The sequence below is a fragment of the Phyllostomus hastatus genome, unplaced genomic scaffold (assembly GCF_019186645.2).
Source record: "Phyllostomus hastatus isolate PE091 unplaced genomic scaffold, TTU_PhHast_1.1 phas_scaffold_46, whole genome shotgun sequence".
NCBI lineage: Eukaryota > Metazoa > Chordata > Mammalia > Chiroptera > Phyllostomidae > Phyllostomus > Phyllostomus hastatus.
In genome coordinates this window covers 1,990,761-2,017,116 of record NW_025334032.1, presented here as the reverse complement: position 1 = coordinate 2,017,116, position 26,356 = coordinate 1,990,761, and the positions used below count along the sequence as shown (strand labels likewise).

Genomic DNA, 26,356 nt, shown 5'->3' with positions numbered 1-26,356 from the left:
CCTTAAGTCACCACTTTGAAGAAAACCAAAAATTTTAATGTATATGTTTTAGTATGTTTGCTCTAAAAAACTGCCTCAAGAATTTATGGTAAGAAATCAATGACTGGTTAAAATTGATACAAGTTCAGAAAAAAATTAAATAATTAGGTCACAATGGATGACAGGCTAAACCAGTCAGTAAGGCTGTAACTGCCTGAAAGAGCCAGTGTGATGCTAGAAGGCATGATTACATAACACAGATGTCAGATAATCACCTCATTATGCTCAACACCAGTTATACTCTTACTAGACAATCATGCTCAGATCTGGATCTCACAGCTTGAGAAAGATGCATACAAGTTGGACTGATATGAGTTAAAAGTAGTTAAAAAGCTCAATACTCAGAAGACCTACAGCTACATCCAAGGAAGCTCATAGTCTAGAGACAAAAAAGGCAGGGAAGCAAACTGTCTCCCAGATGCCACACTATAGGATCACTCAACAAAAAGCTGAGGACCTCTGCTAGAGAGAGATTGAGAGAGAGAACTAATGTATCTAAAATATAAAAGGAAGAACTTAGGTTATAAATAACAGAGTTTCAGAGAGTTCTGGAGATAAACTCATCAAAGACAAATGAATAGTCTCCTTCTTTAATGATCTTGGGGAGGCAGAGAAAAAGGAGAGGGATCTATCCCACATTTTTCCCCAATGGCATCCACAGGAATGCCAGAGAATAACTAAGAGTTCTTGAATTCAAAGTTCAGGAATTACACACAAAAAGGAAAACCAGTTTTATCTGTTTGTAAAAATGTACCAAGTAAAACTTTAAAGTTGCCTTGTTATCACAAATCCAGTGAAAAATTAGGCAGAAGGACCACTTCATTTCTTACATCTAATCTTCCACAACTTTATGTAAGTAGCCTAAAATCTCAGAAGTTTGCTTAATTTGCAAGACATCCTATGGCTGTTACAAAGTTAGCAAGTGTTTAACTTTCAACTCTCAAAAATTAATGAACAAACCATCTGAAATTAATTATTTGATCCAGCCCCATCTCCCTTATCTTAGAATTAACTGCTTAAGTCCTGATCAGGGTGGCTCAGTAGCTGGTTGGACATTGTCCCAAAAAATGAAAGGTTGCCAACCGAATCCCTCTTTAGGGCACATGCCTGAATTGTGGGTTTGGTTCCCAGTCAGAGCACGGACAAGAGGCAAGAGATTGATGTTTCTCTCACATCAACATTTCTTTCCCTCTCTTTCTCCCTCCCTTCCCCTCTCTCTAAAAATAAAACTTTTGGTTTTTTTTTTTCAAAGAATTAACTGCTTGAGAAGATAGAGGCATAGGTAGATACACTGTGCCTCCTCATATAACCAAAAGAAAGACAACAAAAAATTTAAAAACAAAAAAACAACCAGCACTGCCAGAAAATTGAACTGTATGAAAGTCCAACAATCAAGGAGCTAAAAAAGAAACATTTATCCAGACTGGCAGGAGGTAGGCAGCAGGGGCAGAGGGGACTCACAGCAAGGCAGCGGCTGGCAGACCAGGATGGGCAAGGTGGCACTGGTGGACTGGGCAGTCTCACATTTGCGTGCAGATAAATCAGGAGGAACAACTGGGAAGCAAGACAGACTGTGCAACTGAGGGTTCCAGCATAAAGAAATAAAGCCTCAAAATCTCTGACTGAAAAAACCTGTGGGGGTTGAGGTAGGGAGAGAAACTCCCAGCCTCACAGGACAGTTTGTTGGAGAGACGCACAGAATCCTAGAATGTACAAAAACCCACCCACCTGTGAATCAGCACCAGAAGGCCCCAATTTGCTTGTGAGTAGAGGAGGAAGTGACTGAAAGCCAGCTGAGAACTGAGCAAGTGACACTGTTTCCTCTTGGACTACCCCCACAACACAACAAAGTGGGTTGCCCTGCCCTGGGGAATATCTAAAACTTCACCCTTTACCACATAACAGGAGTGCCAAGACAAAAAAAAAAAAATGGCCCAACTGAAAGAACAGATCAAAGCTCCAGAAAAAAATACAACGAATCGATGAAGAGAGAGCCAACCTATCAGATGCACAGTTCAAAACACTGGTAATCAGAATGCTCACAGAAATGGTTAAGTATGGTCACAAAACTGAGAAAAGAGTGAAGGATATGAAAAGTGAAGTAAAGGAAAATGTACAGGGAACCAACAGTGAAGGGAAGGAAACTGGAAATCAAATCAATGGTTTGTACCAGAAGGAAGAAATAAACATTGAACCAAAACAGAATAAAGAAAGAATTAAAAAAATGAGGAGAGGCTTAAGAACCTCTGGGACAACTTTAAACATTCCAACAACCAAATCATAGGGGTGCCAGAAGAAGAGGAACAGCAAGAAATTGAAAATTTATTTGAAAACATAATAAGGAAAACGTCCCCATTCTGGCAAAGGAAATAGACTTCCAGGAAGTCCAGGAAGCTCAAAGAGTCACAAGGGAGTTAGACCCAAGGAAGCACACACCAAGGCACATCATAATTACATTACCCAAAATTAAAGATAAGGAGAGAATCTTAAAAGCAGCAAGAGAAAAGGAGATAGTTACCTATAAAGGAGTTCCCACAAGACTATCAGCTGATTTCTCAAAAGAACACTTACAGGCAAGAAGGGGCTGGAAATTTTTCAAAGTCATCAAAGGCAAGGACCTACATCCAAGATTACTCTATTCAGCAAAGCAATCATTTAGAATGGAGGGGTAGAAAAAGTGCTTCCCAGATAAGGTCAAGTTAAAGGAGTTCATCATCACCAAGTCCTTATTTTACAAAGCGTCAAAGGGACTTATCTAAGAAAAAGAATATAAAAAATATGAACAGTGAAATGATAACAAACAGAGCTGTTAACAACTTAATGGAAAAAAAACAAAAACAAACTAAGGAAATAACTAGAACAGGAACAGTATCACAGAAGTGGAGGGTTATCAGCGGGGAGTGGGAGGAGGGGAGAATGGGGAAAAAGGTACAGGGAATAAGAAGACAAATGGTAGGTACAAAATAGTCTGGGGGAAATCAAGAATAATATAGGAAATGTAGAAGCCAAAGAACTTATTTGTACAACCCATGGACATGAACTAAGTGGGGGGGAATGCTGGTGGGAGGGAGGGTGTGAGGCAAAGGGGAATAAAGGGGGGAAGTGGGGCAACTGCAATAGCATAATCAATAAAATATATTAGCAAAAAAGAATTAACTGATTGATTTTCCACAAACTGAAAAGCTGGACTTATTCCCTCTTTACCTTCAGTGCTAAGAAGAACATGTGGTCCACTGCCATAACTAAGGCTTTTAATCTTCTTTCCACATAAAGCTTCTAGCTTTTTGGGTATAAGTGTACTCTGGTTATCTCCAGTTCCTAGACAGTTACTGTAGTTCAGTCCAAATACAAAGACCTAAAAACAAATAGTTCTGTTTGAGTCATTTGGCCTAACGTTACACAAAAGCTCCCTTCTTCACTCTGATAATAAGACACATTCAAGTTCAATTTAACAGCTAGGGAATAGCTGTCAAGTTCAATTTAACAGCTAGGGAACAATAGATAGGGAAAGGCTAAAAAGGTAAGAAAAAGTGAACCTCTGCTGACATTACTTAAGTTTACTTAAGTAATTACTTCAGAATGTTTAGCTATACTATGAAACTCAAAGAGTAGTAGGAATGGAGTGGTATTAAATCAAGAAAATTCAAGAAAAGATAAATTATACCAAAGACAGTGTTCTTTTATCCCCCACCTTTTCTCAATCTTCAAACTGAATGCTTTAAAGCTGATTCCCAAAATAAGCCCTAAAATTAAATTCTGGATTTTGAGAGATTCTTACCTCATCACTGTCGGTAACGTACAATGCTTCATTGGCTGAGGTGCCAAAGACACATGCTTTCCGAATAGATGCAATTTCCTGAGGTGAAAGCAGAGTGAAGATTGGCCACTTTCCTACATCCACCATGACTCTGGCTTCAGGCAATTCCTATAAATATGCTGACATCTCTCCTGTAACAAATAAAAAGGATTCCAAGCAAAAATTAAAGAACTACTAAACTAATTTTATAAAAGACACTGTTAATAAAAGAAAACAAAAGCTAATTCTAAACTAAACTATCCACCTTTGGTTAAACAGATTGCTCACTTTCCCCAGCAACACTATGTAATCCTTCCACCTTCAGATCTGGGCCTTTGCCTGTAACGGGAGCAAAACTTTCTACAACCAGTTGTTTGTCTTGAGCACTTGTAAGTCAGTGGTAATCTGTTTTATACATGCTCATATGCAAGCAGACAACAGATAACAGAGGGAAGACAAGCGAACTAGATGAAACCAGGATCTCTCATCAGGAGGGTGAGGGAGGGGTGTGTTTTAAAAATCAGAATCATTATCTCTACCTCCCCACTTTCCAATAACCACCTCTAGTATTCACTGAAAGACTCCTCACTCCTGTAGAATATCAATGCCACACCAAGCCACTGTTTAACAATGGGAATGAGTCACCCCTCGGACAGTTTAGAATGAAAATATTAAGAAGCAGTAGTCTAAGATTTATTGTATAAAATAAAGTATTATATCCTGGTCCCAATTTATATGATCACATTTTCTACATATATACAGACCATATTTCATTTCACACTGAGAAAAGTTATTTGAACAAGGTGAGACAATTCACCCTAATTATGATGTTAGAGCTGATGGCTATAGCCTTTATGCAAGTAGCAATTAGCTTAAACACCACCCAATAAAAAGTAGAGAGTTGTATGAAGTCCCTTAAAACTCTAAATTTGATATGTTTAAGGCGTTTTACACAAAGAATCCTGGTCATGACTTCAATTCTTCCAGGGTTAAAAAGTATTTCCAGAAATTACAAGGGGCAGCGTAAGCACAAAACTCTATTGTGCCAAGTGAATTTTCCATTCTAGCTCTCAGCTCTGGAACCTGAAATAGGTTCCAACTGTGGCTGTATTTATCAAACAGTTGGTAAATACAGCCATGGTTCCCTAGGGAGGTACAGAACTCGTGAAGTTCCTTTCTACTCACTCTCTTCTTAGACCTCTAAAAATAGCCGAGAAAGGCTACATGAAGACCAAGATCTTTTTCTGGCTCCAGCATTCTTGACGACATCTAAAAAGTATGCCTCAGAGCTTGAGCATACTTAGCCAAGGCCTCAGTTTCCACCATCCAGGCAAATTTTTCCCATCAGCACCAATTTAGATGACAAGAATCAGATGCCTGCTATGACCCAAGTATCACATCACATATTCAATAAACTTAATACAATATTCCCTGTCACTGCACAGCCAGGCAGATTCCTGGAATAACATTTGCATGTTCTGAAAACTCTGCATGCAAGAGTGTGTATATATGTGTGTTGCAGGAAACAGGTAAAGGATTTAGGGGAGGGTAAAAGCTAATATGTAAACATGTTTAAAATTTTTTGTTTCAAACAGTACAAAAGAGTATAGGAAAGTAAGTCTCCCTATCCTCCCTTTCAGACCCTCTCCTCAAAAGCAACCACTGTCAGTACTTTTCATTCATTCCAGAGATAGTACGGACTTACATTAGTATTGTATGTAGGTGTGTGGAAGGTGTCCCCTCCTACTTAACAGCACATCTTGCAAATCATTCTATACTGGCACATGTAGACCTACTTCATTTCTTTTCAATGGTACTACAGAGTATTCCATTACATAGATTTAACAATTTACCTGTTTCCACTGGGACATTTGTTACTTCCAGTCTTTTGCTTACATAAATAGTACTGCAGTTACTATTTGCATATATTATTGTATATATCTATCTTTTTAATACATAAATTTCTAAGATAAACTCCTAGAAATGAAACTGCCAGGTCAAAATTAAATAGCTGGTTTACCTTTAACAGCTATTTCAAATTGTTCTCTATTAAAGTAGTACCAACATATAAAATAACCATCCATATATGTCAGCACTCTTATTACACAATGTATTATCATGGATCTTAGTTTCGTTTAAACTTCAATTCCTCCTATGATGAATGAAGTTGGGCATCATTTTTAGAAATAATCACAATAAGAGCAACAATACCAAATAACATTTCTTCAGCCCTTTGTGCCAAGCACTATTCTAAATATTTTACATTTATTAATCATTTAATCCTCACTTTAGAGATGAGAAAACTGAGGCAAAAGATGTTAAGAATTTGCTCAAACTAGTAAGTGACAGCATGAAAACATGAAGCCCTGCAGCCTGGAGCCACCATGTGCATTCTTCACCTGTTGGGCTCACATGTTTAAGAGCCCATGTGCCATCCTTTTTCATGAAGTCCCTATTTTTTCTTCTAGACTGTTTTTCTTTTTCTTCATAAGTGTTCACTGTATGATTAGAAGATTGTCTTAAATATTTTATTTTATTTTTAACTGTTGTTCAAGTACAGTTTTCTTTTACTCCCATCCCAGCCCATCCTCCCAGTGCTCCCAGCCTCCCTCCCATTTCCACCCCCCCTAGTTTTTGTCCATGTGTCCTTTATACTTGTTCCTATAAACCCTTCCCCTTTTCCCCTGAAATTCCCTCCCCTCTGGTCAAATACCATATGATCTCACCTTTAACAGGAACCTAAACAACAACAACAAAAAACACAAACAAGCAAAATATAACCAAAGACATTGAAACAGAGAACAGGTTGACAATGTCTTAACTATTTTAGAAGTAACAAAAAGATGCCCCCAGATGGCCTGCTCTGTGCCTCTTACAAAACAGACAAGGAAAGGAGTCACAAGAAGTAAAACAGTGTACATGTCTATGAAGTTGAAAAATTCCAAGAAAATCCAGAAGCATATTTTCCTAGAATATGAATCAACCATATCAAAGTTAGTCTTCAAAATTTAATATTTTCTGTTATACAGAATTAAATTTTAAGTAAATAAAGAGGGGGAGAAGAGATAAAATTAATTAGACATAATGTAAGATTTACCATCTTTAAAATTACAACACAAAGGGATATTACCATTCAACATGTAATTTCCTGAGAGCAGTACAATTATTCTGAAAGTATTAATCAGTTACAGGCAACTCTGCCTCAAGGGTTTGGCAATCCACTGAAAAATCAAGATAACTTTCTTTCTTTTTTTAAATTACTAAGCCTGGGTTGTTTTTTTTTAAGATTTTATTTATTTATTTTTAGAGAGAGGGAAAGGGAGGAAGGAGGAGAGGAAGAAAAGCATCAATGTGTGGTTGCCTCTCATGTACCCCCTACTGGGGATCTGGCCCACAACCCAAGCATGTGGCCTGACTGGGAAACCAACTGGTGCCCCTTTCTTTGGTTTGCAGACTGGCACTCAATCCACTGAGCCACATCAGCCAGGGCCAAGCTAACTTTCATAGTGATAGCTTATTATATGAACTGAGTATACCCATACTGCTAAATTACTTTGAAGCTTTATTTTACAAGATATTTCTCCAAAGACTTGTAATTTAAAAGTCAATGCCCTGACTAGTGTGGTTCAGTTGGTTGGCCCACAAAGCAAAAGACTGAAGGTTGATTTCTGATCAGAGCACATGCCTAGATTGCAGGTTCCTCCTGGCAGGGCAGATGTAAAAGGCAACTGATCCATGTTTCTCACATCAATGTTTCTCTCCCTCTTTCTGCCACCCTTACCCTGTCTCTAAAAATAAATAAATAAAATCTTTAAAAAAGAGGGTCAATACAAAAACCAAGTCATATATCTTCCATGTCCACACCCATCACAGAAGCAGAAAGTATCACCAGTAATGTGGTGGGAAGGACTGAGAGTCCTGAGGCCTGTGTTTAGTTCCAGGTTTACTTTCAATTACTTTAATCAATCAGAGTGAAATGCCACTTACTTTTCCAAGCCTGGGTTTCTCAAAAATATGTTCTGTAAAAAGCTATAATTATATGTTCAAGATGAAATAAAATAGCTATGGGGGATTTTTGAAAGCAGGAGAATGACAAGGGCAGTAATGTTGGTCAAGCAAGTATTTAATAATTTCTCCTAATAACACAAGCAAATAAAGAGCAGAAAGGAACAAACAATGATCAAGAATCTGCTTTGTTGTGGACACTGTGTTAGATAGCTTTATATATACTGTTTCATTTAATCCTCACAATACTCTTATTAGGAAGGAACCATAACCCATTCTCAGCAACAGATGAGCCACGAGGCTCACAGGTGAAATAACTTCCCAACATCACAGAGCATTAAGTGGCACAGTCAGGATTCAACCCCCACCTCTCTTATTCTTCTTACCAAAACACCAGTCCTGGCCTTTCTAATGCCTATACTTCTCCAACATTACTTCTATCCCACTTTATCTAGCCTCATAAATGTACACCAGCACCTATTTTTTTAAATGCTTCGTGTATAAAAAGCACTTCCCAAAAAGAATTTCCCAATATGCTTCTCTCTAAATTTGCCTGGTTAAACCTTGAGATTGTCATTCACTCCTTCATTCTTCCAAAAGCCATTGGGAGGAATGTCCTAGAAATCAAATGTGACCTTTGTCCTCAGGGGCGCACAAGACTGCGTGAGCACAAGGTGCATCCCTGGGCTATGGACTGCTAAGGTATAAAAATATGACTTCATTTATGCTTAATCTGGGCAACTGATGACATGAACAGGTGACCCTCAGAATTCAGACAAGGTTCTCCAAGAGGCTCTGTGGAGGTATTAAAATCCAGAATGTGCTATGTCCTGTACAGAACAGCAAATCACAGTCTGGACCTTAGGGATATAGCATGTATTTCCTGAAGTAGCACAATGTGAATGTAAATGTAAATACCACCAGAATTTACTAATTAACTCAAAATTGCCACTATCATCATTACAATTATTGTGGTGAGATGTTTAATTACTGCATTTTCCTTGGAGCAGGGGCAACCTTGCTAGTGTTAGGGAAATCATACTAAGTATCATAATTCTATCGGTTTCACAGACTTAATGTTTGACCATCTACCACAAAATTATAAAGAGTATATACTAGTGATTCTAAAAGCTAAAGGAGGTGTAATCACTAAAAATTAACTAGCTGAATCTGTTATGAAATCTCTCAGACTTAAGAACCTTGTGGCTGACTCCAAAACACAAAGATCTATCACAAGAAGAGCAGCAGTGGGATAGCTCTGATATCTTATAACATTTACTAAATTTGCCTAAACATGAAGTAGACATATTAACAGTTTTGTTCTAATTGTATGGATTCTACTTTAAAGGAATAAAAATATAGATCAACTACATTTCATTTTAGCCATTACTCCAGAGGGTATCAAAAAATTAGATACTTAAAATAGTAATATGTAAAGTTATTCTATCAATGTACTGAAGCGCTGCTAATAGGGAAGACTCTTCAATGGCCTGCTCAACCTAGGCCATCCTGGATAGGCATGTAAGTATTCAGCAATGATTAACTAAGTATCTTTTTTTTTTAATAAAGAACCTTATTTATTTTTATTTTTTTAAAGATTTTATTTATCTTTAGAGAGGGAAGGGAGGGAGAAAGAGAGAAAGAGAGAAAGATCAATGTGTGGTTGCTGGGGGTCATGGCCTGCAACCCAGGCATGTACCCTGACTGGGAATCGAACCTGCGACACTTTGGTTCGCAGCCCACACTCAATCCACTGAGCTACGCCAGCCAGGGCTTAACTAAGTATCTTAAGGAAAGAGTAATCCAGCGTTTTTCCTTCCCAAGTTTCTGTGCACCACTTGCATCCTGAGAAAAGATGCTAACAAAAAGGAAAACAATGTTAATTCTTATGTTAAAAACAAAACATCCCACAAAAAATACACCCTGTAAGGCTTACCTATGTTATAAAATAGTATATACAACAGGACTGCAATATTTCAAAATATGATATATTTGACAGAATATGACAGAAATATGACAAAAAAGGTATATATAAAACCAAAATGTATTTCTCTGGAGAGATTAGAGGTGACATGTTCTTTCTCTGCATTGTTTAAATATATTCCAAATTTCTACAACAAATATTTTGTGACCAAAACATAAACAAATATTTTAAATGAAAATAAAAGCTTGGTTATTTGAATGATGTTTACCCTAAGCTGTTAAAAGTTTTAAAAGGGGAGTTCCAGCCAAGATGGAGGTGTAGGTAGAAACCCTTTGCTTTCACGCACAACCAAAAGGAAGGTAACAACCAATCCATGTGGTAGACCATGTGGGCGGGACTGGCTGAAGGCAAAACTGAGACTCAGAGCTGACTGTGGACTACAGCAGCTGCCACAGTGGGAGACACTCCCAGTTTCACATAAGAGTACAATGGAAAGTGGGCTAGAAAGTCTCAGGCGAGCTGCATTGTTCTCTCTCTGGCCCCTCCCCCATAGGCAGTGCCAAAGCCCAGCAAAGAGGGTTGTCCTGCCTGGGGGAATACCTAAGGCCTTGCCCCCTTACAACTTATCAGGTGTGCCAAGAAAAAAGAAATATGGCCCAAATGAAAGAACAGAGAAAAACTTCAGAAAAAGAGCTAAGTGATGAGGAGATAGCCAACCTATCTGGTGGAGAATTTAAAGCCCTGGTAATCAAAATGCTCACAGAACTGATTGAGCTTGGTCAAAAAACAAATGAAAAATACCCAAAATGAAATACAGTAAAATATTCAGGGAACCAACAGTAACAGCAAGGAAACTAGGACTCAAAGCAACGATTTGGAACAAAAGGGAAAAATAAACATCCAACTGGAACAGAATGAAGAAAGAAGAATTCAAAAAAGTGAAGAGAGATTTACAAACCTCTGGGACAACCTGAAACATTCCAATATCCTAATTATAGGGGTGCCAGAAGGAGAACAGCAGCAGGAAATTGAAAACTTATTTGAATAAATAATGAAGGAGAACTTCCCCAATCTGGCACAAGAAATAGATTTCCAGTAAGTCCAGGAAGCCCAGAGAGTCCCAAAGAAGTTGGACCCAAAGAGGGACACACCAAGGAACACCATCATTAAATTACCCAAGATTAAAGATGAGAGAATTTTAAAAGCAGCAAGAGAAAAGGAGACAGTTACCTACAAAGGAATTCCCATCAGACTGTCAGCTGATTTCTCAAAACAAACCTTGAAGGCAAGAAGGGCCTGGAAAGAAGTACTTGAAGTCAGGAAAGGCAAGGACCTACATCCAAGATTACTCTATCCAGCAAAGCTTTCATTTAGAATGGAAGGGCAAATAAAGTGCTTCCCAGATAAGGTCAAGTTAAAGGAGTTCATCATCACCAAGCTCTTATTATATGAAATGTTAAAGGGACTTATCTAAGAAAGGAAGATAAAAAATATGAATAAAATGACAACAAACTCACAACTATCAACAAATGAAACTAAAAGAAAAAACCAACGAAAACAAAAACTAAGCAAACAACTAGAATACAAACAGAATCAGAGAAATGGACATCACATGGAAGGATTTCAGTGGGGAGAGGGAAGGGAGGAATAGGGGGAAAAAGGTACAGGGAAGAAGAACCATAATTAGTAGGCATAAAATAGATGGGTACAGATAAAAAACGGTATAGGAAACAGGACTCTAAGAACTTACATGTACAACCCATGGACATGAACTAAGGGGCAGAAAATACTGGAGGGTTGGGAGGGCAGGATGGAGGGGGGATAAAGAAGGAAAAATTGGGAAAACTGTAATAGCATAATCAATAAAAAATACTTTTAAAAAGTTTTAAAAGATATTCTTGCATAAAATTCACAATCTATGGTGGCAGGGTGTTCCAGGCAAATCTGCAAAAATAAATTATTAATATAAAATTAAATGTAGAAAATGGGAATGTAAAATGATGCAGCCAATGTAGAAGACATTACCATAGTTCCTCAAAAGATTAAACATAAGACTATTATAATCCAGCAATTCCACTTCTACTATATACCCAAAAGACTTGAAAGCAGGGACACAATTGTATAAGCTTACATCAACGTTATTATTCACAATAGCCAAAAGGTGGAAAACCCAAATATCTATTAACAGATGAACAGCACCTGAATAGTATTCTATTGTATGTAGACAGCACATGGATAAACAAAATGTGCTATCTACATACAACAGAATATTATTCAGCCTTAAAAATGAAATTCTGACACATGCTACAACAGGGATAAACCTTGAAGACATTGTGCTAAGTGAGATAAGCCAGACACAAAAGGACAAAAATTGTATGATTCATTTATATGAGGCACCTAGTCAAATTCACAGAGACAGAAAATCTCTATGAACAATAAGACAAATGCATGATAATGTGAATAAAATAATAGCATATTAATTCTTTTTCTGACGATGACCCCAAATACCAAGAATGCTGGGGGAAAGTCATAAAGAACAATACAATCATGGTCCTTGCCTCTGAGGACCTTAAGGTCCAAAAGAAAGTCAGATCCTAGTAAGCGGAAACCTAGAATGCAAATGCAAGAGGAATAACTAAGCAAATGATGGGATACAACATGTAAATACACAGTCCATGTGATACATGATAATATGTAAATGGAAAAAATTATATGTATAACAGTTACAACTATATAAAAATTATATATCCCAGAAAACTGCTTTATGAAGTCCAAGAAATCAAATTCTCAGTATTCTAGCAGATGTTAAAATATAAGCATTACCTCAGTAAATATCATCCAGTTTCCTGCAAGAAGTGTTATTCACAGCCTTCTTCCTTTTTCACAATAGAAGTTCCCACTTGAGCATACAAGACTTAAGGGTGTGGTCATCTTTTCTCTATTTCTGAATACATTATATTTCAATTCTAGAAATACTTTCAAATAGAGGAGTTCTAGGGTTTGGGGTAAATTCTTGGGGTACAACTTTACAAGTTGTTCTGTCATACACATATGCTACAGCCAAAGTAATTCAAAAAAACCTCTCAGGTTACAAAAGAGTTGAATGTTACAATTATCAATCTCTTCTGATGAGTTTTTTGAAACTAATCAGATGCTACACCACTGGTTTAGACACAAAATGTTATTGCCCAGGTCCAGAAAAGCCTCTTAAGACAGAATCAGTTTCAAGTCTTTAAATAAAAATCCACTTTAAAATTATTTCACTCTTTCTATGGCATAAGTATTGCAAAGAAGAAAAGTTTCAGATATTTTCTGAGATAGTAATGCTGTTACTACCCCTGCTGCTAGAACAGCTGTCACTCTTCTCTTTTCTGCAAGCCAACCATACTAAAAGAATGAAAGGGAAAGAATGTCCTGAATACTTGACAACTTTCACGAAGACTAAGGGACTCTGAGAATGTAACATTCTCCAAAAGATTTCATAAAGATGCGGCTGTACAGGTGACAAAGTTAGCCTACCTTCATTTAAAAACAGCATCACTACTGTTGTGGAATTTCCTAACCCTCACAGTGACTGTGCTTTGTCTCATTAGTTTTGTTCAAATTCATCACTCATTTAAGAGGACAACTGTCACTTCCACTGCCAGGAACTTACTTGACTTGAAGTATAATTTGCAATTATGGCCTCTAGAAGCAATTCTTTAGCCCCATCATCCAAGGAACCATTTTCATTTCATTGCATAGAAACTTTAAACAATTCTAGGATATAGGAAATCTGACAGCTTATTATAAGTGAAGAAATAATTCTCCTGAAGCCATGTGTTCAGGTTAGGAAAGCAAACAACCCAAATATCAGTTGTATTAGCAGCAAAAACAAACAAACAAAAAAACATATCCAGGGTTGTGAAGCTGACTGTGTGATCTAACAGAAGAACTGGTTTTATGAGATACTTTTATTTGTAAATGGAACCAGAAAAAAAGCTACCATATTCAAAATAACTGTCTTTCATTTTTTTTGTTGCACCAAACACATGAAGTTCACAAAACAGACCACAGTAACACAGATGGGGCAAGAAGTTAAAGAAATGAACTGAACACAATAATATGTAATTTTATTTTTTCTAACAAGTCCAAGGCTAGAATGGAGGGGCCCAAGTTCAAAGCTCTTTATTATATCATCATGAACCTTTTCTACATGAATGTTTCTAGTCTCTACTGTATGAAAAGTATCAAGCATAACCTGTGATGGCCTAAGACAAACTAAAATTCAGCAATGGATATGCAGAACCATACTGTATTCACTTTGATAAATGTTTACTGAGTGTCCTCTAGTTAAACATAACATACAGCCAATACTACCACAACCTGAATCCCCAGCAGAACTTACATGGAGTCAGGGGGTCCAGACACACAAACAGATGCTCACCACAATGAGGCCAGTACTTTAATGATGAGGTTTGGATGCTTGAGAAGCATCAGAATTGAGAAGTGTCAACCACCTGAAAAGAAGGCTGGCACCTGGAATAGTGAACTTACATCCAGGTAAAGGTTCTGGTGGAGGAACTGAAAGAAATTCAGCATGACTGTAGCCAAAAAGCTTAGATTTTATCCTAAGAGCAACATGTAATCACTGAAGGAGCTTAAGCAGGGAAGTGGTATGATCAGATGTATGTTAAAGATTATTCTGGCTGAATGTGGAGACTAGATGGGGATGAAGAAGGAGTTGATAGAGGGACCCTCAGATGGTGGCTGCAGTAAGCCAGAAAAGAAAGAATGGAAGCCTATATACCAAGGAAGTGGAAATGGAGAAAATAGGACAAGAGACAAATCAAGAGGCTTCTATAAGTGATAACTGACTGAATGGGAGAAAGGAGCAAGATAAGGGAAAGGCAGAGCCAAGGATTACACACAGATGCTTGGCTTAATTAACTGAGTAAACTGCAATGATGTCACTCACTGTAACAGAGAATACAGCAAGTTTCTGGGGGAGATGATGAATTATACTCTGGACATTTTCAGTTTAGCTACCTGTGAGATATCAAAGTAGATATGTCCAAAAAGAGATCTGGATCGGAGATTTGGAAATATGGCATGAGATCATCCAGGGGAAAGTTTATGAAAAAGAGAAGAGGATCTTGGAGTCTAAGAAACTCCAATGGCAAAGGGACAAGGACACATACTCCATAGAAGAGACTGTGAAGAAACAGGCAGAGTAGGAAGAAAACCAGAAGAATGTCATGGAAGCCTAGCGGCGTGAGCATCACACAAAGGCAGTGACAGTGTAGAATGTTCCTGAAAGACCGAATAAGGTAAAGACTAAGGAATGTCCATTGGATTTACTAAGACTTACTGGCAACCTTTATGATAGTTTCAAAGAGGTTGTGGGTGGACAAGGGCAGATTGAGGCAGGCAGGATGAGGAGTGTGTGAAAGGTGAAGAGGAAATAATGAGTATTAACAACTTGTTCAAGAAGTTTGACTGTGAAGGCAAAAAGTGGAATAGGGTAGTAATTGTAAAACAGGTGGGAGTTGAAGGGCACATTTTGGGTGGTCTTTTTATTTTAAACATGTTAGATATAAAAATGTTTAAACGTTAATGGGAAGGAGCCAATAGAAAGACAGAGAAGAGGACATAACTGAAGTTTCTGATAAAGTAACAGGAAATGGGATCCGAAGCAAAATGCAGATAAACTGTAGAAAGGGGGGAAATCTTCTATTAAAACACAGGAGAAGATGGAAAGGATAGGTATGGATGAAAGTGGCTTTAATGACTGGGGAGTCAGAGGTTGAAGGCAATTCCTTCCTCCCTCTCCCTCTCTGTCTCCACACACACACACATATTCTGCTGAGTGAGTCTGCATTTTTTATTTCTACCAGCAATTTATGAGGGTTCCAATTTCTCCATAACATGACCAACACTTACTATTATCTTTCTTTTTATTATAGTCATTCTAGTGGATGTGCAGTGGTTTGATTTGCATTTGGGCACACTCTCTTTTGAATCTCCTATAGTCCCTGTGAAGAAAGAAAAGTTTCCTGTTAAAAGTAAGAGGGGAGATAGCAATAGAAAGTGGAATGAAGCAACAACATAAAAAGGTAGAGAAGTCTAAAGCAGCCACCAGGAGTAAGAGAAAGAGTTCTCTCCAGGGAAACCTAAAAAGTGCTGAGACAGCCCAGTGGAAACTGAAGACCGTAAGTGTGAGAATCCTATCCGTCTGACCTCCTGTGAGATTTTCTTCCCTAGGGAAGTTTTGTTTTGTTTTGTTTTAAACTGATCTAACCAGAATTAGAATGGGAAGCTTCTCTGAGGATTTTTTCATTTAAAGGCAATGACAGAAGTGCTCCTGAAAAATCCACTGTTTTTGTGTTTAAAATCCTGTTACACATTAGAAATGACAGTTTGCATCAGATTCACTCTCCTTAACCCTTGAGAACAATGCACATATGTTCACTGAAGCAGATCTTACTGTAAGGACTTAAGCTACAATCATCAGGTACTAAATTCACCAAATGACAAACTGCAACAAACATCACACATCCATCATTAAAATAATGGGTAATTCCACCCTGGCTGGTGTGGCTCAGTGGATTGAGTGCTGGCCTGTGAACCAAAAGACATGGATTCCCAGTCAGGGCACATGTCTGGGTTGCAGGCCAGGTCCCCAGTTAGAGGCGTGCAAGTGGAAACTGATCCATGTATTTCTCACACATTGATGTTTCTCTTCCTCTCTTTCTCTCTTCCTTTCCCTCTCTCTAAAAAAATACGTAAATAAAATCTTTTTTAAAAATGGGTCATGCCTTTAAAACATGTCAGAGAATCATATCACAAACTGTTAATAATTTAACAGTGATAATAACAATCATGTATACAATAATAAGTGATTACATAAAAGGAAATGACTTTTCACTCTGTTTTCACCCTTGCAGGGTATGAGATACAGCCAGTCTGGTTTAACTACTTCAATAAGTACATCCTTATATATTTAATTAATTTAGAGATATATCATTAAAGCACGCTGCTGCATACTAGTTTTGTGCTCAGGGATCACATCTTGGAACTGACTTATATGTGAGCTAGATTTAAACCAAGGATTTTGTGGCACAAAGCACTAGTTGCTTCACTTCTCCTTTGCTGAGTAATATAATACCCCAAAACTCAGTGGCTTAAAACAAAAGCAACGTGTTGTTTCTCTCAATTGTTTTAACTGGACACAGCTGGGGTTAGTCATGAAGCCATAGGCACTGGGGGAGCAAAACTAGGGTCTCTCCTGGTGGTCTCATTCTTCATCTAAGCCCAAGCCTCCAAGCCCAAAGCCTGACTTATTGAATGTAGTACACAAAGAAGGAACAGTATAATAATAATAATAAAGGTCTTTGACTTCCCTTCAGTTTTATCACCACTATGACTTTTAGATAAAGTAGGACAGTGTCTCAAACTTTCCAGCTTGAGCTGCTGATTAAGATGGAGCCAAACTCTGGTTGGAACATGCAGGTACTCTTTAATTCTAAAATTTTAAAAGAATTTTTTAAAGCTGAAAACTTGATAGCTTTGGTTTTTATGGCTATTTTCTGAAGCTCCCAGAACTTGATCATGTGGATCATACACATAATCACTGTGGAAGAAATCTTTTTAATGACTAATATCTTTCCTCTTTATGAAAAGAAAGACTACAAGGATAGACTGATTGACAGGTATTCATAAAATAGATTTAAAGATATCAGTCCTGGCCGATGTGGCTCAGTTGGTTGGAGGACTGTCCAGAGACCAAAGATCGAGGGTTTGATTCCCATCAGGGCACATACCAGATTGCTGGTTGGATCCCCAGTCAGGGAGCATAGAAGGCAGCCAATTGATGTTTCTCTCTCTCGCTCCTTCTCTCTTCCTCTCCGAAAGCAATGAAAAAAATGTCCTCGGGTGAGGATTAAAAAAAAAAAGATCTCCATCCCACAGACTAACTGCTGTATTAATAGAATCTAAATATATAGCTATATACTCAAACCCTGAAAGCAGTTCAAAGAGGTGAAATTCACCCAGTGTTCACTTCAAATGGATACTTTGTACAGTTTAAACCACACAATAAACTACCATCAGGGTTAAATAATTTTTCCATTCCTTTCAGCATTATATACTTTGATGTTATGATTCCACAATGCACATCAGTTTCAGAAACTCAGTTTTTGCTTCCAAAGGGCTATAATCCTGCCCCCAAAAAGAATAGGCCAAAGACAAATAAGACAATGAATTTGTTGCTTTAAAAGCATTATTATAATATTGCTTTATAAAATTGTAATCCCTAATTGCAAAGAGTTCTGCAGCAGATGACTTCGGAGTGTCTCACATGCAAATAAACATAAGCAAAAAGCCACTTACAAAGCTGAAGGACCGTGTCTCGATGGCTATCTTAAACAGAACAGGTAGTTTATCTGAGGTTGGACAAGAGAAATGTCATTTCACTCAGTTAACCGCACTCCTGGATAAAGATGCCTACTATGTGAAGAGCCTTTTATAGAGTTCCGTGTCGTGGGGGAATGGGAAACAGAATACCGTGACACACTACTCTCCCCTGCTGAGGTGAAGGAGGCGGTGCTAACGTCTAGAGGAGAGGCCAAGCGCGGATGTTGAGGGTCAGGAGAGGTATCGCTCAACAAAACAACGCCGAAAGCAGCCACAGACTTGAGCTAGAAGCAAAACCGCGTCCCTGCAGCTCAAAAAAGAGAAGGAGCAAGGAAAACTTTCCCTAGCCTGTTCCCACCCTTTTCTTCCTCCTGATAGGAAGAAATGCTAGCTGAGGTGCTAACTATGCGGGAACGACTGACCGGAACCCTCAGCCTGAGAGAAAGCGGGAGGGAGGGAGCAAGAGCCACAGGGCACGCCAGCCCGGCCCGCGGAGAATGGGAAGCAAAGAAGGGAAGGGGCAAAAGCGACCTTTGCGAGTTCGCACCCGCACTCACCGGCTACCTGGTAGGCCAGCCACTGCCGCTAGCCGCCTGCAGAGCCCAGCCGCCTGGAGCGCCTCCGGAACCTCAGAAAATAGTCTGGCCGAAGAAACGCTAGCTAGCCTCAGCGCCCAGGGCCAGGGAAGAGTAGGTGAGAGAGACAGGGAGCAAGGGGCGGGCCTTCCGAGTCACATGGTCCTAGCCGCCTCACGTGACGCTGGCGCAGTGCGCGTCCACCCAGCTCCCAGGGAAAGCCGCCGTTTGGGCTTCGCCTGCTCTGTGGCGGGGATGCCGTGGGTCCTCGGCATCCCGAGAAGCAGATTAGCTGTCCAAATCCAGCCTTCAGGTCCTACGAAGAGTAGCGGTGGATCTTGGTGGCTGCGGAGGCTGACAGGTTTTTGTCGGGGAATCTGGGACGCGAGAGGGGTGGTCTGCTGTTCTCCCGGGATGACTTGATGGCGGGGAGGGTCGGCCTAGGGCAGAATAGCGAATGACAACTTCTTTCCTTGCACCTTAGCGCGCTCCCCACGTGGTGCTGCCTAGGGTGAAAGACCTAAGAGGAGAGACTCGTTTTACTGTAGAGACGTTCCCTCGTGTACCCACACTCACCTGAAAAGCACCTGAGTAAGACTGCAGAGTACAGAAGGTGGCAACTGCACTAAGATAGGGAGTGGGGCACAGGGCTCAGGTGATTGCAGGAAGTCAGAGGTACCTGGGAAGCTGGCTGTCAAGGTTGGGAGAGACCTAAGATGGCAAATGACTCAGGCCTTTTCTTAATATAAATCAGTAAACTAGGGCCTGGAAAGGGGATGCTTCATGCCATTCCAGCTTGTTATCTACGTAGAGGAAATCACTCTTATAAAATACTGTACGACTTACGAAAAAGTCCTAATTGGCTCTACCGGATGAAGTCCAAACTTCCTGGCATAACTTTACAAACAATCTCGTTCAAACTTACTTTTCCCGTTTGAGCTCCCATGAACGAAAACTTTATTTTCTAAGTATCACCAAATAGTTCCACTATTTACTAAAAGAAGCCCCTTTTCCCTCATTTTCCAGCACTTTCTCAACAGTACTCTGTCCCTGACTACAGAGAATTCTTGTTTTCTTTGACTACTCAACTTTCTTGGGATTACTACTCCCTAAGTATCTTTACTCCTTTTTGTATTTGTTCATTCTTTTGCCTCTGTCTGAAATGCCCTGAATCACTACCTTCCCCCTCCTTAAAGAAAACAAGGGCCAAACAATAGTTAAAAGTGTAAAAATAGATTTTATTGGAAACTATTGCAACAGGAGAATTGAGGCAGGCTGTTTTCTCCTATTGCAATAGTTTCTTAATAAAATCTGTTTTTACAGTTTTAACTACTGTCAGGCTCTGCTCATTTTTTTTAATTTATCCTTAACCAAGGACATTTTTTCATTGCTTTTAGAGAGAGAGAAACATCAGTTGGTTGTCTCCCATATGCACCAAGACCCAGGATGGTCTGTGCCTGAACCAGGGATAAGAACGCACAACCCAGGTACTTGCCTTGACCATTAATTGAACCCACAACCTTTCAGTTACTCAAACCAACTGAGCCACACTGGCTTGGACAGGCTTAGTTACTTTTAACATCACCCCAAGGTACACATCAGTCTTCTCTCTCAGAATACCACTCTCTTCTCTCTCAGGTCAAATACCACTTACTCTTGTCTTCCTGCCCTGTTTCCTCTTCCCTAATTCAGAAGCATCAGGAATTGAGGTTCACTCAGACACTGTCAACTGTAATTTCTTCCCTGATTTCTAGGACACTGTACATAGTCTGTTATATAAATCTCAAATTGTCCAAAAATGTACTGTGCATTTCCTGTAAGAGGTAAATTATTTATCACTGTTGTCTTCCCTAGCTTATAAACAATTTAAAACAGAACTTCTGAGCTTGGTATACAGTGCTTTCAATATCCATTAAAAGAAGTGGCTTCACCAAGGTCATAGCAGTTCAGTGAATTTATTTGAAAAAGCCTACTTTCCTCAAAGAAGCTGAAGTCAGTTTCTTTAGGCTACCACCTGATCAATACTGGGAGGAAAATGGGGTTTGAGTCATTAAATATTTGATAGAAGACAAGTAGTAGGTAGATGAAGAAGGGAGGAAAAGACCTTCCAGGATAGAGAGCAGTATGTTCAAAGGTAGGGAGGCATGAATCAGTATTATTTCTTTAGGAAAATCAAGCAATATTGTATGGCTGGACTTAGCGACCTCCCTTACCTCTGGGACAAAGGAAACCTGATTAGTTAATGTTGATGCACTCATCAACATTAGAATGACATATTTGTTAGTATTACTTATTGAACTAACTTTCCATCAGACAAATCATACATTCTTCACCTAACATTAGCCTGTGGACTCATACTAGGTGACTTTTTACCCCCCTTTTTTTTTAGTTCCTAAAGCTCTCTATAATTGTTATATAAGAATAACAAAATTACTTGTTCCAAAAAAAAATTATTTGACAGCACTCTAAACTTTTTCTACAGAGCATACAGAGCAAAAAAACTCAATTTACAAGTAGTACTTTAAAGAAGAAACTGGCTTCTACTGCCAGAGGTGGGGGAATACTATTGATGTTCAGACTAATTGATGGCTATCCTGGTAAAAAAAGTATCTACCAAGAACCTAATGAAATACAATTTATTTAAGGTTTAAGTTGGAATGAGACATAGGAGAACAATTTTAATCATTCTTGGGGGCTTTGAAATTACATTTCAAAAATTAATCTCTCTAAATGGAAAATTAAAACATTGTCTTGCTTTTGCTCCCTTTCTTCCACTGTGCTCTTCTGTGAGTATCAGTTTAAGTTGCTGTGGGTCAACCAATCCAGCCCTACTTCCTTCACCTGGACTATCTAACCCCTGATTAAGTGCACCTTTACACAATTTTCTTTGCTAAGAAAATCTTCTGAAGGTCCCTTAAGTGGACCCTTGTTTTGCATAGGCCATTGCAAAATCCTTGATATTAGGCAAGCAAAAGTAAAAGAGATTACAGTTACTTCTTCAAAGACTCGAATATTATTTCTTCCAAGAGAAACAGCTGGAAGCACCCAGATTATCTTTACCTTTTTTCTCTGCTCCTTTCCTCCTCTTGGGGTTGGTAAAGATTAAGAGAAACAATGGCTAAATAAGGAACATTAATTAATTAGGGAATAATCTTAATTAGGTCACTATATAAGATTGTTTACCTGTTTTTGTAATACCCAGTAAATTTGTTCTGTCAGTCTCAAACAATATAAGTATTTTGAAAATTGAAGATTACATAATTTTTTTAGGATTCTGCAATGTAATAAAATACAGAACCTGTCTAGAGGAGGATTCCACCTTGATTTTCAATTAGCTAAACCAAACAGGGTAAACATGACCAGTTACAATGGGTTTTACAACTTAAATCATTATTGATCTACTTTGGGGATAATATCTGTTCCTATAGTTGGGATAAATAAACATGGCATAAAATGTGGAAATAATATTGAAAGAAGTGGTAATGGGCAATTAAAAAAGAATTTTTATCCTTTTTTTTGAGAATTTTTATTCTTCTTTTTTCCCTCACCACAAGAACCAGAAGTATTTTTGTTTGCTCACCATGCAAATACTTTAAATAAATAAACAAGAATTTTAGCCCTTTCTAAAGTAGACTACTCTGCTGATTCATAACTTCACCCACACCAAGACAGATTTTGTGCTAAACAGGTAGCATAAAGAAACAAACCTACCTGCTACCTAGACCAGGCATGAGACCCTTCTAAGCACAGTATCTCTCATGAGTGTCTGTATAACTCCCATATAAGGTCACCTTTATGCATGATCCAATACAGTCTGCGTAGAATTTCTTCCTTGTCCTTTGACAGGTGAAATAGCTTCTTAAATATAGAATTCTTGCACTGTCCATGTGAACTGATAGTGCCCTATTTATTTTATTCATCAGTAGTGGTCCTGGTTTGATCTTTATTTAGATGTGGCAGCACCACCAGGAGCAACATGTTTTAATAGGAAGCCACCAGCTTCTGGTAAGAATTATTAGTTCTCTAGTCCTCCAGAGGGCAAGAGGCATGATTAAATTGGCTATGAAGCAGGATCATCTTCTGGATGTTAGTATGCATCTTGAAGACTCCTCAGAATGACCTCTGGGTGGTGATGGGTGTAGTAAGAATATTTTCATATGGGGTTTAATATTTCAAACCTTGTTGGTTTGAAATACTAAAAGTGATGTTACCTGGGACAAGTGAAATAACACTATGGGGAAACAATTAGACAAATCTAGAATGGAGGACAAGAACCTTCCTAGCCTTTGTCTCTTCAAAAAGTTAAGTCTATGGGGGAGATGGGGGTAATGTTTTAGCTTAAAAAAGATTAAAGAATGATACTGAAATGTAACACATGAACTTGGATGGAATCATGGTTCCATAAAAAATTCTAAAGCTATTAAAGATATTTTATGGAGAATCATAAAGATTTAATATGGATTGGATATTAGATATTAGGGAATTACTGGCTTTTTAAAGATGTAATAATAGTAATATTGAGAATATCCTTATTTTTAGGAGATGAATACCAGAGTATTTAAGGATTGAGTGTCATGAGGTCTGCAGATGGTTCAGCAAAAATAAATTAAAACTATACACTCCATATCCATAAAGAGAGAAAGCAAATACGGCAAAATGTTGAATCCAGGTGTTCTTTGAATTCTTCTTTTTCATAGTGCTGGAGGATGGAATAACATATGACCTTTGTACTCCAAACTAATAAAGCAAGACATTTCAGCCCTGCTGAATTTGAAATTCAACTGAATTTCAGTCCGTTTGAATTTATCTATTCAAAAAGGTTTTTTGAATGCCTACCATATGCTAAGCACTGTTATTAAGCTTGGGTATTTACATTGGTAAATAAAATAATAACGGTCTTTTTCGTGGGTGCTATGCTTCATCATCCTAACACTCTTAAGACTGAAGGACTTACCATCCCAGCTTTTGAGAAGGTCAGTCCTCTGTAGTATTAATCTTAAAGAAAGTTTCTTTACCCAAAGTCATGCCCCTTCTAAGGCCAGCCTGTAACAAATGACTGCTTGATGTGGTATTGTTAAGATCTGAATCCCTCACCTCAACCAGGGACAACTCTAAAGAGTCAGCCCAACTTCAGAACTTTTCACAGGGTTGACTGAAGCCTGGTTGTGACTATACTGCAGCCCACTTTGTCTGTATGCCCAATCTTTCTTCCATCTCTTTTCTCCACAGGTCCTGAGAACATCTACCTTTGAAGAGACATTAAACACCTAAGCAGAATGACTTGGTCAGCTGGTGTCAGTCAGCTCTTCATGAGCCACCCCAATACTGGCACAATGGATTCACAAATATAGAAGATATGATTGTAGGGAGGAAGGTCATACATGGACCCAACAGCATTATCTCCCACTCACCCAAGTTAACTAATGCTATTAGATTAACTAGTTATCAGAAACCATTGCTGAGACCCATTACTACACTCTCCCCTTTTAAAAAATTTTTTATTTACTTTTTTTTTTTAGAGAGGGGAAAGGAGGGAGAGAAACATCAATGTGTGGTTGCCTCTCACATGCCCCCAACTGAGGACCTGGTCCACAATCCATGCATGTACCCAGACTGGGAATCGAACTGGCAAACTTTTGGTTTGCAGACCGGCGCTCAATCCACGGAGCCACACCAGCCAGGGCTGCACTCTCCCTAGAAGACACCAAACAACCACTTGGTGAAAAGGTGACCATATTGGACTCCTTCCAATCTGGATGGGTGGTCATTCATTTTAACATGAACAGTTACATATTTTGTGGGTTTGCCTTTCCTGCCTGCAGAGTTTTGTCTACCATAACAATCCAAGGGCTTATATTATGTTTGATACACCAACATGGCATCCTACTTACCATTGCATTTAACCAAGGAGCCCACAGTATAGCAAAAGAGATGTAGCAGTGGGCAAATGACCATGAAATCCATTGGACATATCACATGGCATAACACGCAGAAGCTATTGTCCTTATAAGCAATGGAGCAGCCTGCTGAAAGCTTGGATGAACTGCCAGCTTAGAGATGATATCCTGTGAGGACAAAGCTACCCTCCAGGATGCAGTAATACTTTAAATTAATCACCATTATATGGTGCTATATCCCCAATAGGAGAATACCTGGGAGCAAGATCCAAAGTATGGGAGCTTCCAGTATGAAAGCAGGAGTGTCCCTATTGATCATCAACCCCTCTGGGGAATTTATGCTTTTCAGCCTCACAACTGTAACCCAAGTTTAAAGGTCTTGATTCCCAAAGGAGGAGCATATCTACCCAGAAACACAGCAAGGTCTTTTAAAAAAAATTTTTTTTAATTATATTTTATTGATTATGCTATTAAAGATGTCCTGATTTTTCCTTCTTACCCCCCCTCCACCCAGCCACCCCTTCTCCCTCAGGCAATACCCCAACTATTGTTTATGTCCATAGGTCATGTATAAATTTTTCGGGCTACTCCATCTCCTATACTGTACTTTACATTCCCATGGCTATTCTGTAACTACCTATTTGTATTTCTTAATCCCCTCACTTTTCCACCCATTCTCTCCCCACTCCCTTCCCATCTGGCAACCTCCCTGTAACTAACTTCTCTTGTTGCTTTAGAGTTTTTAAACTTTGACCTTTTAATTATGATATGTCTTGGATTGGGCCTCTTTGCACCCATCATAATTGGGATTCTTTCTGCTTCCTGGACTTTTATGTCTATTTCCTTCAAATTAGGGAAGATTTCTTTCATTTTTTTTTTCAGATAGAGTTCCAATTTCTTGCTTTTTCTGTACTCTTTCTGCTACTCCTGTGATGCGAATGTTGGACTTCTTGAAATTGTCCCTTGCTTATACTATCCTCATTTTTTTTTGCATTCTTTTTCTTTTTGTTCTGATTGTTGTTTTCTTTCTTTTTTTTTTTTTTGCCTACTTATGTTGCAAATCATTTATGTGATTCTCAGTTTCATCCACTCTATTGTTTCCCTGTAAGTTGTTCTTTGTTTCAATTAGTTTATCCTTTGTTTCTGACTGGGTCTTATGCTGCTGAGGTCCTCATTAAGTTCCTTGAACATCCTTATAAACAGTGTTTTGAACTTTTGCATCTAATAGATTGCTTATCTCCATTTCATTTAACTCTTTTTCTGGAGTTTTGATCTGTTATTTCATTTGGGCCATGTTTCTTTGTTTCCTCATTTTGGCAGCTTCCCTGTGTTTGTTTCTATGTATTAGGTACAGCTACTTTGACTCCATTTCTTGGTAGTGTGGGTGGCCTAATGCAGTAAGTGTTCTGTAAGGTCCAGTGGCACAGCCTCACTCTTCACCCAAGCTGGGTACTCAAGATGCACCTTTTGTGTAGATTGAGTACACCCTCTTGTAGTTGAGCCTTAGTTGCTGTTGGCAGATCAATGGGAGGGATTTACCTAGGCCAGTCAGCTGTAAGGACTGGCTGTGACCAGTGACCACCAACCTCTGCCCTCTGTGGAGGATCAGCTGTGTACGAGCAGGGTGGTGGTGCTTTGACCTGGTCCGTAGCTGTCCACTGGGTATGCTAGCCCTGGGGTTTCCTGGGTGGTGCAGGCCAAGGCCAACCCCCACCTATGTTTTGCC

The 26,356-nt window shown here is 38.8% G+C and overlaps 2 protein-coding genes across 4 annotated transcripts in view; one reads left to right on the top strand and one right to left on the bottom strand.

The window, feature by feature from the left end:
- RCBTB1 (RCC1 and BTB domain containing protein 1) overlaps window positions 1-18,858 on the bottom strand; it is a 67,372-nt gene extending 48,514 nt beyond the window's left edge. For 2 of the 3 annotated variants that reach the window (XM_045821417.1, XM_045821420.1), the window contains exons 1-3: window positions 18,716-18,842; window positions 3,818-3,987; window positions 3,244-3,394 (exon numbers count right to left, since the gene is read on the bottom strand). In XM_045821417.1, coding sequence (XP_045677373.1) covers window positions 3,244-3,394; window positions 3,818-3,943 — 277 coding nt within the window. In that variant the 5' untranslated portion in view covers window positions 3,944-3,987; window positions 18,716-18,842. Of the gene's footprint in view, window positions 1-3,243; window positions 3,395-3,817; window positions 3,988-18,715 lie in introns of all 3 variants that reach the window. The other variant, XM_045821419.1, reaches the window with a different exon arrangement.
- Window positions 18,656-25,149, top strand: LOC123807727. Its single transcript, XM_045821775.1, has 4 exons — window positions 18,656-19,094; window positions 20,131-20,220; window positions 22,685-22,738; window positions 23,963-25,149. The coding sequence occupies exons 1-4, from the start codon at window positions 18,656-18,658 to the stop codon at window positions 23,983-23,985; spliced, it is 606 nt and encodes a 201-aa protein (XP_045677731.1). The 3' UTR covers window positions 23,986-25,149.
- The last annotated feature ends 1,207 nt before the right edge of the window (window positions 25,150-26,356 follow it).

Excerpts from the sequence above, each read along its gene's own strand:
- LOC123807727 (XM_045821775.1), top strand. The coding sequence starts at position 18,656 with ATGGGAAGCAAAGAAGGGAAGGGGCAAAAGCGACCTTTGCGAGTTCGC. Across the intron at positions 19,095-20,130 it reads GTGGCTGCGGAGGCTGACAG|AGAGAGAGAAACATCAGTTG; the intron begins GTTTTTGTCGGG and ends CATTGCTTTTAG. Across the intron at positions 22,739-23,962 it reads TAGGAAGCCACCAGCTTCTG|GTCCTGAGAACATCTACCTT; the intron begins GTAAGAATTATT and ends TTTTCTCCACAG.